Source organism: Dermacentor andersoni, chromosome 7 (assembly GCF_023375885.2).
Source record: "Dermacentor andersoni chromosome 7, qqDerAnde1_hic_scaffold, whole genome shotgun sequence".
Classification (NCBI taxonomy): Eukaryota; Metazoa; Arthropoda; class Arachnida; order Ixodida; family Ixodidae; genus Dermacentor; species Dermacentor andersoni.
Window position 1 is genome coordinate 134,919,056 of NC_092820.1, and position 13,843 is coordinate 134,932,898.

At 43.5% G+C, this 13,843-nt stretch overlaps 1 protein-coding gene across 1 annotated transcript; it reads left to right on the forward strand.

The window, feature by feature from the left end:
• The first annotated feature begins 5,426 nt into the window (after nucleotides 1-5,426).
• Nucleotides 5,427-13,752, forward strand: LOC126534573 (sulfotransferase 1 family member D1-like). Its single transcript, XM_050181840.2, has 3 exons — nucleotides 5,427-5,653; nucleotides 7,962-8,568; nucleotides 13,090-13,752. Exons 2-3 carry the CDS (start codon nucleotides 8,009-8,011, stop codon nucleotides 13,475-13,477), a joined length of 948 nt encoding a protein of 315 aa, XP_050037797.1. The 5' UTR covers nucleotides 5,427-5,653; nucleotides 7,962-8,008; the 3' UTR covers nucleotides 13,478-13,752.
• The last annotated feature ends 91 nt before the right edge of the window (nucleotides 13,753-13,843 follow it).

A 13,843-nucleotide genomic window follows, 5' to 3' on the forward strand; every position in this document is an offset into this window, starting at 1 on the left:
GTTACAAGGGTGTATATACGTTTATATAATATTGCATGGCGATATCCAATTTTCGTACTTTAGTATACAAGATACGGAATGTGTTTCGATTGATGAAAGCGTCGGCACTGCGTTATGCTTTGCCAGTGTTGCTGTACTGCTGCCACAGTGATCTACGGATTTTAAAGTGCTTAGCGACGTTCAGTGTTTCCACTTACACATACAAACTTTTGAATTCATAAACTGTTTCTGTTCCCACGCGAATCTCTTGAGGTGTGCGGTATGCTCAAGGGCACTAATGAACAGCATATCGGCACGATGTTATGCACAGTGTTATGCCTTCGCATGGGAAGGTTGTGGGATCGTTTCCCACCTGCGGCAAGTTGCATTTTCATCTACTTTTTTTCATCCCACAACCTTCGGATTACGCGTGCGATGCTTTATAATTGAGCTACCGCGGCGCCGTTTCCTTATCCACTTTCTTGGGTATTTATGTTTCCTAGTAAAACCCTGGGAGTGTGAGCCAGCGCCACCACTCTTTCTTTCTTTCTTTCTTTATTCAATACTGCAAGCCTTGTACAGGTTAAAGCAGGGTGGGTTAAATGGCAAGAAAACAATAATAACAAAGTTAAAGAACATCTAAGTGCGGCGAAAGGCAATAAAGAATCATGAATAATTCATATTCAAGTTTTCATAAATGAAAACTTGAATAAATATGTTCGCGCAAAACACGGCGTCAGGGAATTAGGATGATGGTGGCGTGTAAGCCTCGACTTTGAAAGCGACAGATATGGAGAAGGCTTAATAGCTAGATCTTGATTCCAAAGCAAAAAAAGAAATTGCGATCGTAAATTTTTTCTTCATTGTTCAAGACATTAGATACCGTTAATCTGCAATAATTCAGAGGGTGAGTCATACGGGGAAAATTTAGAGTAGATAAACCTCACATCTTTCCTCTGTACCTTTTCTAGGCGGGTGACATTGTGTTTAATAAATGCGTCCCAGACAACGCATGCATATTCAAGTTTCGGTCTAATTAGTGAATTGTAAGCAAGTAATTTTACGCTAGCGGGAGAATTTCTAAGCTTGTGTCTTAAAAAGTATGGTTTAGTTTCGTTTAAAGTATGGTATAATTAAGTCTGTACTGCGCGCGCTCGTGCATGCAAGAAAAGTCACAGGCGTTCGCGACACGTGCAACAGTATCAGAGCGCGTGCTGGAGGAGCGCCTCCATAGGAGCTCCATTTTCGGCAGCATGCCATAAAGGGCTCGTTCCTTGCGAGTAGCCACCACAACCTGTACTGACATGCGCGCCACGTAGTCTGGATACTTGTGTGTACTCTTCAGTAAGAGTTACGGTACTTACTCACACGGTACGAACCCTCAATTGCGTTCTGCCGAAAAGGGAGCTCCTTTGCAGGCGCTCCTCCAGCTTGCGCTTTCACAGCGCTGCACTTGTCGCGCACGCCTGCGACTCTTCTTGCGTGCACAAACGGCCGCTGTACAGGGGGCAATTATGTAACTTGCTCTGGTGACGCAGTCTACCGTGACAAAGCTTCGTTTGTCCATTTTCGTCACCTTGATCCCGAGCCTGGCCAAATAAAATTCTAACGTAAAATTGGCCTTGTCTTGCTACGGTACCAATCTTTGTCAGCCCCGGTCGCGCAAAGCAAAGCCCCTACACCACCAGCTGGCGACCCTCTTTAGAGCAGAAACGGTGCCGTAATTGTGTAAGCACCTTTTTGGCTATCCGGCTGACAACACGGATGAGCGTGAGGGCAAGGCGATCATTTTTGTAGAGCCTTGTTTTTAGAGCGAAAAGCTGTTTCGGACTCTTTCAGCCGTTTTCCTGGCCAATGGTCGTGGTGAATAGTATTCTGATTAGGTTTGTGGGTCACGTGCTCTCACGCAGGCTAGTTGCCGGGCGCGTGATTTTCCAGGTGGCGCTGGTAGAACGTTGGTGGCGGCGACGAACGTCCGATGACTTTGGGACGCGTTCGTCGCAACTTCTTGACGCGTGTGCACTCGAGCGAGTGTTCTGTGACGTCTGAATGTTTGGATACGTGGGTTGATGGTGAAACTGTGTCGCGTTCCTCCGCAAGCAAAACAATACTAAATAAACAAATTGAAGTGATGTTTTATTGCCCTAAATTCGATTAAATGAATATTTAAAGAAATATTCTGAAAAAATTAACAGTATATATAAAACGTTAAAAAAATAGACATTTGTGTTGAGCTACGCGAGACATTCATTCTAAAAATCCTCGTACTTCCTCCCCTCTTCACAAAGGCAAACATGTGAAATACAAATTATAAAGCTGTTCATAAGGCAAAAAATTATATTTACTCGCCAGAAATGTTTACAAATGAAGACATGCCCACAAACATACAAACGTTAAGAAAGCAAGAAGAATTACAAATTGTTGGTGGCACATTCCTTAAATGTCAGTGATTTGCATTCATTAACAGATAACTCGGCGGAATCAGTATGGTAGTCACTTTATGTGACAATAAACTTCGATAGTTTCCCTATAATTTTTCGCATGTTCAAACAGGTTTACCTCCGTTAAAATGCCCATACGCGCTATACAGGTTGTTTCTATTGTAAAATGGGGTCATATTCCGCCTTTTTTTTGTGGCTGCATGTTCCACAATAAAATTAATCTTCAGTAAGTTGTGTCTAGATTTTCCTACCAGACCACACCAACTAATGGCTAAATTGCTATTTGCAGGCAAATGGGAAAATTGTTATGAGAAATTGACTAATGACAACTTACTGTAAAGGAATCGACATTTCGACGAGTTCGTAGCGGGTCAACATCTTGAAGTGGCAGCGCAAGACGACATTGACAAAAGGCAGGAAATACGCTGTCCTGTGTGCCAGCGCTGTTCTGTGTACTTCCCACCTTTTGTATTTGTCGTCTTGAGCGGTCCCTTCAAGATGTTTAAGGGCAATTCGTCCATTTTCACTACATACGTACTTTTTCTACACTCAAAAATATATGAGTCACGGTAGCGCAGATGCAATATCTACTGTAGGAAGAATGCAGTTGCTCTTTCCCAGCACTTTTCAAGTGATGGAATAAAAGGCTATCGAGTATTTACAGAACAAACTGTACTGGACGCAGGAAGGCTGCCTACATCAACCATGAGAACTCTGCGACAATCTTTGGTAGTAAACTTTGGTTCATGGTTGCGAAACCACATACCGATAGTGCGGCTCAAAACAGGCACTTGAATGCCACCACAGAGCTCTATCTGGTTCACGAAGTGCGAGCACACCACCTCCGAGCACTCGCACATACAGTTGGTCCCAGCTAACTTTAGCCATAGTTTAAAAATATGCGAATGCCACGTAGCTGGACAGAACCAAGGCAATGTTTAACTAGAGAGGACGTAGTGTTATTCCAGTAGCTAAAATTGTTTTATATACTTATCTGTTGGAGTTGAGTGTCGGCAGCGATGCAACTTGCAAGAGACAGTGTTTTTATATGTTGCTTCGAGAAGAAGTTGTCGTGAAACGTTTAAATAAATGCAATGTGACAGATTATCTTCTGCTTCGGCACAGCGTTTTGTAGCATCGAGATATGTGATCCCGTAAACCAAGACGGCAAGTTGCTTCACAACACAGTCCACGCGACTGCGGTTCTTGTGACTCCGACATAGGACTTCTGTGCAATGACCCTTACATTACGTTAGACCCACTTCTAGAGAAACTATTCGATTAGACGGGCCGAATCGCGCTAAATAAAACATAAAAATGTTGGCTTTAACAAATGAGGTATACGCTCGAGGGCATGCATTTCTTGCAGTATGGATATGTAGGCACTGTCTGCGGTCTCGCTGCGTATTTCTATAGCATGTCCAATAATATGGGATAGGAGGTGCCCAAGACACCTCGCACCCACCCTTGGGGACCATACGCCTGGCACTGTGTAACAAATGGAGTTAGTTGGAGTTACAAAATTGGATTTCTCTAGAAAAATAAAATGTAGTGATAATCTAGGATTTTCTTTATACACGAAAATGACCTAACAGAAAAATTTCGCATTGCCATGAAGCAGAAATTAGCGGAATATATGCCAAATTAGGCCCTGTTCCTACGTCATGCACTCCAATTCAAATTGATAACTACGTTTTTTTTTTTTTGTTTTTTTTTTTTTTTGTTTACAGGGAGATCCGATTGACTAAACTCCGAGTCCCATTCAGCGGGATGCGTACGACCACCGAACATGGGCGCCGGACGTCCCCCGAGGCACACTTCCAGCGTTTTGGCGGATGATAATTGGTTCCAACATCGGGTAAATGTTTGGCGTAGGACGGTTGGAGAAACGCTTAAGAGGACTCATTATCTGAGGGATATATAATATGTATGTATGTTATATGTGTGAGCAGTTTCACAAGGCCGCGGCTGTTGAATCGGCAGCAGGAACAACAGCTGCGGGGTTCACGAAAAAACTTCTAAGAGGAGTCGTAAAAAAAAAAAAAAAGATTCTCTTTCGAAAAGAAAGGAGTAGTAAACACATCAAATGTGCGTCTGCTACTATACTCTACATTTTACCTATACTACTACTACGTCTGCTACTATACTATACATTTTAACCGGATTTGGAAAAAGATTGCTCACTTGACCTACAGTGGTAGATTTTGCTTTCATAACATTCAATAGGTTAGTATTATCATGAGGAGAGATTGCGGAAGCGGGCAACGACAAAAAAGAAAGACATATTAAAATTACGGTTATGTAATTCCCAAACCTCTGCAAAAGCACATTTTGGCGTGATACATTTTAGCGACGCCTGCTCGGCGACATGTATATCTCTATAAATAATTATATCATTTTCTGAAAACATAGGCTGCAACTCTGACTTCGCCTTCTGCAAGTTTTCTACCATACGTTTAAGGAAAAAATGAGCGATAATACCACTAAATCTGTTTTGGTAGCCTACGTCGTCAGTGTCGATGTGTGGGTGCAATATTCAAGAATGGTCGCTCGGCCTTTCTTTCTTTTTACCAGCAAATAAGAGACATTCTTTCTCTAACAAAGTGCAAAAAGTGTATTAAAAAGTGATCTATCACTAAATGAAAATGGCTTGTATTTCCTATTGCGAATTTAAAAAGTTGTATCCACCCACTCCGACCAGACCACTGCTAGAGGGCGTAGCCTCCTACAAAGTAAAAAAAAAAAGTGTTAATAAAGACTACAAGGTCCGTCCTATCTCTGTTGCACATGTGCAAATTAACGGTTTGGTCAGCGCGTCGTGCTTCCATGGAGTGTGAAAACGTGGGGCAACGCCGAGGTCACAGCCGGCCACGCACTCACTACTTGCCGTCCTCGGTCGCGTCGTTCGCGCGAGTATACGGTGGTAAAGATAACAGCGCCGGTTGTTCAACGAGAATCTGGGTGACTGCACTCCCCCCTACACCCATCTCTTGCGGCGGCTGAACGGACTGGCGTCAAGAGGGAAGGCAATCCAGCTCTCAAGGCAAACAGGAGAGAAAGAATATCCGTGGCAAAGTTTTGCCTTTCGGACTCTTTCTTGTGCTGCTCCCCTTACGTCACGGTTGTTTGACGCGGAAGTGGCTGGGCAATCGAGCAAGCGCTGGCATAAACACGCAGTTGCTTCGGGTGGAGGTCCAGCAACATCGTCCTCACTGTTTACAAAGCGCCTCGGAGTAAGTGGCAGACAACAGTGACATTTTGCTTGTGTTTCCTGTGGAACTAATATAGCAGAACAGGCCCACCTGGGCATTCGCGGTTTCCGGACTGCAGAAAGCTGCTTTTGTTGCAGGATTGAAAATGGGACTGAAAGCTTTGAACGCCAACGTTTTCGTTTCTTTTCTTCAGAAAAAAATCGCTCACAGGGTAGATCGAGGTGGATCATGTTTTTTCTTCCGTGATTAGAGGGAATGTTTTTCATTTCATTAGATGGTGTCCTAAACTGAACCTCCTTTACGTATTTTTGGCTCCCGCAATCACTTCCAGTGCATGAAGCAAGTAAGAGCATTGTCTTCGAGATCATGAATTCTTGCTCAATGGAGCCCGTCATATGCGCATAGATTTCGATGCCATCTATTGTCAGCAGCTCGTTAAGGACGGACGCGCCTCGTGGATCGACCACAAAACGTGCCCATCAGATGAGAGGCTGAGATGGAGGCCTGCATACGCAGCCGACCTTAAAAGGGATTCCTTGATACGCGGCGCGCACGTGCGTGAAGGACTGCCAAACAAAATGAAAAAGGAATATGAAGCCTTAGCCAGTGTACGAGCGAAGCAGAGATTTCTCGTCATGCTTTTGTGCGCGTTACAGGCGATGGCTCTTCCGTCATGCGATTAAAAATCAAGTTCTGGGATATTATGTGCGCAAACGACGACTTGATCATGAGGCACGCCATATTAGTGGACTGCGGATAATTTTGACTAGCTGGCATGCTTTAATTAACGTGCACTTAATGCACAGCACACAGGTGTTCTTGTATTTCCCTCCCTTCGACATACAGCCACCGCGGGCGGGATTCAGTACTGCGACCTCGTGATTAGCAGCGCAGCGTCATAGCCACTACGACCACGACGAGTCGCCAAATGATAACTATTTCACAACCAAACTAATATCTTGCATGCTTGTAGGCTATTTTCGCACTTGGTATTAGGCATAAACTTTCTATAGCTTTGCTAGGGGCCGGTGTGACGGTAGTTTGCAGACTAGTTCTGAATATGCAGCCTCATTCAGCACACAAATTACAGGAAACGCAAGCCTCGCATTACATACACCGCGCCGCAGTTCATGCCGGATGATACGATTGTTGGCGAATCGATAGATAAAAAAAGTTTGCTATGCCTTATCAGCAACATTTAGCACTGTAAACGTCCCACAAGGTGAGAGATGTTGTAACGTTGTAAGGCTACTCAAGTTGTGTTAGTGGCCGCTAATAGCAACGCTTCTGTACGGAAATTAGGTTGGAACTGGAATGTACTGTACCGTCCAAGCCGCAGAGAATTTGGAAAAATTTGTTGGTTCGTAAAAATGGGCCCGGGGAACGAGTGTACCGTCGTCGTGATTGCAAACGCATGAGTCTTGTTCTTTTCGTTGAAGACAGAACCACGCCGAGTTTTGAACAGGAGCGGCTACAATTCGAGAAGACCGTCTATAATCATCATGATTAGCTAAATACATTTACACTGCAGGAAACAAAGGCCCAGTCAGCGATGGCTAATTGTTCCCGTAATGAGTAATCCGACTATATACCCGCGAATTTCTTAACTTCTTCAGAGCACGCATTTCATTGTCGACCTGCGACAGCAACAACAAGAACACTGTGAGAGCAGTCTACACACACAATTCCGAATGCGCAAAGATCATCGCTATAGATGAGTCAAATCCAATTTAAAAAAAAGTACTTACCAGGTATTCGCGATAGGCCCCCATATCACTGACTCCGGAGACCTGTTGGGGCGATATAGCGGATTGGTTGGACGCAAAACATCTGCCTGATTATACCTTATTTCGCTGCGCATAAAATAGCGTAAATAACTTCAATTTGTTTTACTGAATGGTGCACAATGTGAAACGTGTGGTCGGTCTCGTCTACATGATGCAAAAAAAAAATTGGATTGAAATTTTGATGCATGCGAGCTACAAAACAAGAGAACGAAGTCATGCAGGCAGTTATGGGAAGGTAAAAGTCAATTTAGGGTGCGAATTCTTGTTGCAAAACAGTAAGCGCTCGCATCAAGCCCTCGCATGTTGAGAAAACCCGCTAATAAAAATATACGCAATTAAGAGCGTCGAAAGAAATAAAATTCTCTGCAGTACATTAATTCCAGAGAGTTCTGAGCAAATCCCTCCTTTCTGTGCACGCTTCACAACAAAAGTTAGGCCTCGGTATCCACTGATGTGCTCTTTGCCGACCTCCTCATTCAAACACAAGAAGGTAGAGTGAATGGTAGAAAGGAAAGAAATGTTTATGGTTTTGTTCGTTTCAGCACCACGGGAAGTTCAAGTAGCTCAACGTGCCCGAAGTGCAAGTGCCATGAAACGAGTTCCGTACAAGCATGTCGACGGCTACTGCTGTAATACCTTTTTCAATGATGATCTAGTACGGTCAGCGCTCAACTACAAGCCGGAACCAGGCGACGTGTTCATCGCGACGTACCCAAAATGTGGAACGACCTGGGTTCAGTACATTGTCTACGGCATATTTAATCGTGGCACTTTCCCTAAGGACCCTCTGGAGTTCATGCTTGCTTCGCCATTCTTGGAAATGTTAGGAGTCGAAGCTGTGCAGAAGATGCCAAGGCCTGGAGCCATCAAGACGCATATGCCATTCAGTAAGGTACCCTACTCGGAGCAGGCCAAGTATATTACCGTTGCTAGGAACCCATTCGACGTGTGCGTTTCCTTCTATTACCACACCAAGGAGAAGCCATCATATGATGTCCCGGACATGACGTTTGACGACTACTTCGAAAACTTCGTGCGCGGCACCGTGTCTTTCGGTGATTACTTCGACCACCTGCTCTCCTGGTATGAACACAGAAATGACTCAAACGTTCTCTTCCTGACCTATGAAGAACTGAAAATGGACACTACGTAAGTTTTGCGCACGGTATCATGAATTATAGCATGTGTTCACTTTAGAGAACATGCTCACTTGTGTAGTTAGGTGTTTCCTTCACTTTCCTGCACCCGCTAAACACTTTTGTAAATGATCACGGCGTAGCTAATCTTGTTTCTTGGAGTGTTATGGCCATGGTATTGAAATTCAGCACTGGTGTCCAACAGGAACCACGAAGCTATCATAGGTCGACACTTATAGTGTGCGGGAGTGTAGTCGCATCCCAACAAAAAATGACCAGTCTTGATTTTTCTCTCTATCCTGTAAACACAAAATAAACGCACTTCGAAGGCATTCAGCTACCAGTGTCGGCCATGGCGCAAAGTTACAGCAGCACAATAGGTCACGGGAATTGAGTCGTAGGCCGACCCAAGCTGCTATATTTCTGGATGAAGGCCTGTATGTCCATCTTGAGTTAATGATATGTTTGCATGGTGTCGTGCGTGCCGCTCCGTACTTATTAATTCTAATAGATTCTAGCTATACTAAAACTTCGTGAGGTGTCTTACGTGAAGCGGATTCTGTATGCTAGAATTCCATATTTTCTTAAATTTCCTGACATTGACATACACCAATCATGCAATCTACATTCTATTGGGTTCGCTAGGCTCATTAAGTTTCCTGTCTTTGCTTATTGCGGAGTGCAGATTTAGAGCTGACAGCTAGAGCATAGTGTCATGAGAAAATGGAACAAACACTATAGTATAGACGCGAGGAAATGAGGACGTCAGAGTACGACAACGGCAAACATGAAAACTGGGTTCGGTGCGGTTCCGACACAACAGTGCGTTAAGTGTGTAGAGCGCGACAGGAGCGTTGTCTCTTGCGCTTATCTTAGACACGTCTGCCCTGCGGCCCCTTTACGTGACCCGGAGAGATAGCAGTACTGGCGGTAGTACAGCACTTACACCGCCACTTAGTCCAAGGCCACCTATCTGGTAGTGAAAGCATAGTAGACGTTGTAATTGTTTTCTGCATTTCTACTTTGTTTTCTGGTAATGAAAAGATGTTGTTTCGAATGAAAGCATGCGAATATGGTAGTCGTTGTGTGCTGTTCCTGACCGCTTAGAGCGCGAGATTTAGCACATCTAAGTGGGATTGCTTTCCTGAGGCCCATACTAGAATATAATCAAACTCCCTCCACATATCCTGACTAGCATTCAAGTTTTGATCTGATTATTTTCTAGGGAATTCTCCGCCTATTATATATCCGAGGTTCTAGTTTCATTTCCACATGCTGTGTGCTTAAATTTTCGTATATTAGCTCATTCTTCCCCCATGCTGCTTTCGTTGACACGATCGAACGTACCGGACAAAAAAAAAAAAAAACCAACAGACAAGCAAACAAAACCAGCTGTAGGAACATTTGAAGAAATGCAGTAGTGCACGGCCCGTGGCTGGTTGGTTTGGCATCGCCTCAAAAGTGCGAGACAGCATAGCAATAGGAATACAGCAGAATGCACATTTTTCTCGAGTAGGCCTTCAAAAATAATTTTTTTATTTAACTAAAAGAGCTAGGTCCATCATTTGGAGGCGTCCTTGTGGTTTCGGTAAATCTGACGTCCGCAAAAGGCTCGTGTGGGGTTTTTATGCCTGTTTGAGATTAAATAATGGCAGCTCCTTGCAACAAAAGGAGGTTTCGTGATCTTCCCTGGAGAGAGCGCTTATGATGTCTGTCTGCCTGCTTATACTAGTCATCATGCACTGCCTTACACTTTTCACATAAAAAGGACAAGTTTTTTAAAAAACGTAAATAAGGATCTATACAAACAAACGTGCAATGTCATTTTCTTAGAGCAGGAACAGCGTCCTTGTACATTATAACCTTCAGTTTTGTTGTCGCGTTGTTTGTGCAACGTGTTCAAGTGGTGTCGAGATGCCATTGAAATAGGGAGAAAGCCAAAGCTTTTCATATTTCTGGGATCACACTTTGCCACGGCCATATATTGGCAGGCGAAACGGCGTAATATGCTGTTATGCGAATAGCTTTCTGAGAATTCTGAGAGGCTATGGGTATATAAGTAGGATTGGCTATGATCATCGGCTAGTCGCAGCATGGATTGCGAAGTAACCCTGACTGTCTACAAGCACTCGCGCATGTGAACGCGCAATGGAGGCTCTCAGTGTTCATAATCTCGTGTGGAAATGTAAAGGACCAAGGGCATATTGAGAAGAGTACCAGACTAAGAAAGTGATGCCGTTCATGTAATGAGTTCGGTTATGGGATAAAGACCTAGTGAGCACACTTAACTATGAAGCTTCACATGAGAAGCTTTCATAGAGTGGGTTAAACTTATCCCTATCTACCTTCCTAATTTTCCAAGATGTCTCAAGCCATCATTCAAATCGATTACTCTCTTTCTCATTGATTTAATTGGCGGAACAACATTGACGGTCTTCATTTTATATGTAAACGAGGAACTTGCAGAAGTTTTCATCTATAAACAAAACTGGTAGCTTCGCTATCTCTGGACAAGAAGTCGTCAATATTCAAGAAGGCCCCAAAGAGCACTTTCTTAGTCTGCTTGCAAAGTTATAGTGACCAAAAAGCCGTTTATGAAATTACAATTGCAGGCGTGTTAAATTTCAAGAAATTGAACATATACCTACATATGTGGAAGCGCTCATTCCAGGCTCCAAGGATATGTGTAAAAATGTATTGAGAGGCACGCTTGTATAGTAAATGTTTAGAGTGGCATTTTAGGTTTTTGTCATACGGACACTACACTGGGGAGCCTCGTGAAAGCACTGCTATGTACCTAGACATAACTACTATTGTTTAAAGGGACAGTAAAGGAAAACATTCGCTCGAGTAAGATTGAAAGATTAAACTTTTGTAATAAGAAATTCGTGTTTCGCACCACGAAGAGGTTTTATGAGTTAGAAAATGACGAAAATGGGAAATCAGAGTGATGTAAACTATTTAAGACTATGATAAATCTCATCTGACGTCAGTACCGTCTGATTCACCGGGAGTGGCAGGGAAAGAGGTCACGTGGGAATTACTGAAATAGTCCGTTTTGGCGTGGGCTATTAAAATTTAGGAGCTCCAACTTTTGTTGCATATTTCCTGCGCATCAAAGTCAAGTATTCATGAGTAGAAAACGAAGATAAACATCTAGGCGAATACCATTCAGCATAAAAATTTTCATCACTGCAGCCGCTCTAGCCAGCTACAGTAAACTCAGCGCCACTGCAGCTAGTGTCTTTAGACAAAGTAAGGCTGAAGTATTCTGCTACTACTGCCCTCTCTGGAAGAATCTGTGTAGGAGTACGTGGAGCATAAGTGCACTCAGAAAATAATCTTGCATGTCATTTTCGGATGCTCCAATCGGTGAATACAATTATAATGCTTCATTTCCTGTGGTTGTCTACAATAGTACCACAATATTGTCTAGTGCAGACTTCGGCTTTCATCGTTTTATGTGCGCACGCAGGTAGATAAAGTGAACGTCCCACATGACGCACGTAGGGAGAGATAGAGACAAAACATTATTTTGATGGGGCACGGAGAGGGGTGGATCCCCGTTATTGGTGGAGCCTTTCAGTCAAAGGCACCAGCGGCGGAGGCAGCACTAACGGCTCTGGCGATCAGATTTCGCTGATCCTCCACTTCCGAGCTGTTCAGCACCATCTCCAACTGCTCGTGCGCTGAGTTTTGGATGGGGGAGTTATTAAGAATTTTTCGCAGCGTTGCACCTAAGAAACTCATTCAGAAATAAAATATTAGTGAAACACACCACGACATTTACACATGTGCCTGTTCAGATATCGAGGTGTGTCTTCCTGGTGTTCATCTATTAACCTTGAACGATGTGCCCTTCTGCGTATCCTCTAGTAAAGCTCCGCTCTAGCTATGTTTAGGCGATGGCGCTTTTCATGGTAATTTCGATTCTGCTAAGCTGTATACCATGTTACAAGCATTATTACACTTTATTTATTTATTTATTTATTTATTTATTTATTTATTTATTTATTTATTTAATGATGCTGGCACCATTTGAAACTCCCGGCACCACCTTTTATAGCCTAACTCTTTTAGAGAACATGCCGCTTAAGCAGGGGGTGATTACAGTGGCCTAAAAAGGGCTTAGCAGCATCAAAAGTAGCACTAAATCTTTACATAATTTAGAATGCCCCATATCTACATATTGTTTCCAGGAGAGTAGAAAATCTTTGAATTCTTTTTTGAATATTAGGGTATTTTTCTTAGCACGGGCAATACGCTGAATGTCTTTAGCTATATTGCTGCAGTTAAAACCCCTCATAGTTATCATCCGAATCACTTCCTGAACGCACTGGAAAGCTGATGGTTACCTTAATAGGTAGCGTAACGTTGTCGCACCAATTAGCTTCATTTATCTTTAGTGCACTTGCAACTCGCAATTTGTTAGATTTCCTCCTACAAGTGAAACTCTAGTGTTTAATACACATCAGGAGCGCAAATTGCACAGATCGCGATTCATGTTTAACGTTCTATTGTTTCTCTCTGCCAGGACGCAGATCCTCAAGATAGCCGACTTCCTGGGCACTGACTACGGCAACATGCTGCGTAACAATGACGAGCTCATGAAGAAGCTACTGGACGGATCTGAGTTCAAAAACATGCAAGTGAACGTAGATAGCGGAGGTAGCATTCTCCATCGCCTTCTTGAATTGCCACCCGAGCGGGCGCTGAAGTCCCTGGAAGTGTTCAGGGAGCCCCTGAACCAGAGGACGGCCAGTAAAGGGCAAGTGCGATTCCTTCGGAAAGGCATCGTCGGCGACTGGAGGAACCACTTCTCCGTAGAGCAGGTAGACAGGATGAAGAAACGAATCGTCGAAAAATGCGCTAACACAGATGTGATGAAGCTTTGGGAAGGGATTGGTCTTCCTCTTCACTGAGATCGTCAGCGACGGTACACCTGGAAATTATGGAACTTGCTGTCAGCGCGTGTGCGACTAAGCGCGTGGTCGCAAGCTCACTTTAACGGACCACGCAAATGAAACAGTGCTTAATTACGTGAGCACCATTGACTGATTTCCATGAACTCCAAGAAAAATTAAACGCAGTCAAATAGACAAGTGAATTTAAACAGCCGTTGCATTGCCTGTTCATCAAAGACGAGTGGTATCAGCGTGCCTCATTTATACGTGAAGTAAAATTCTTTTTTCTTTAATGACTGTGACGGATAGGTTACTCCTGTGAATGTTTCACAATGATGATTGATTTATTGCACAAACCTTTCATTTTCGAAAAACCAAGTATGA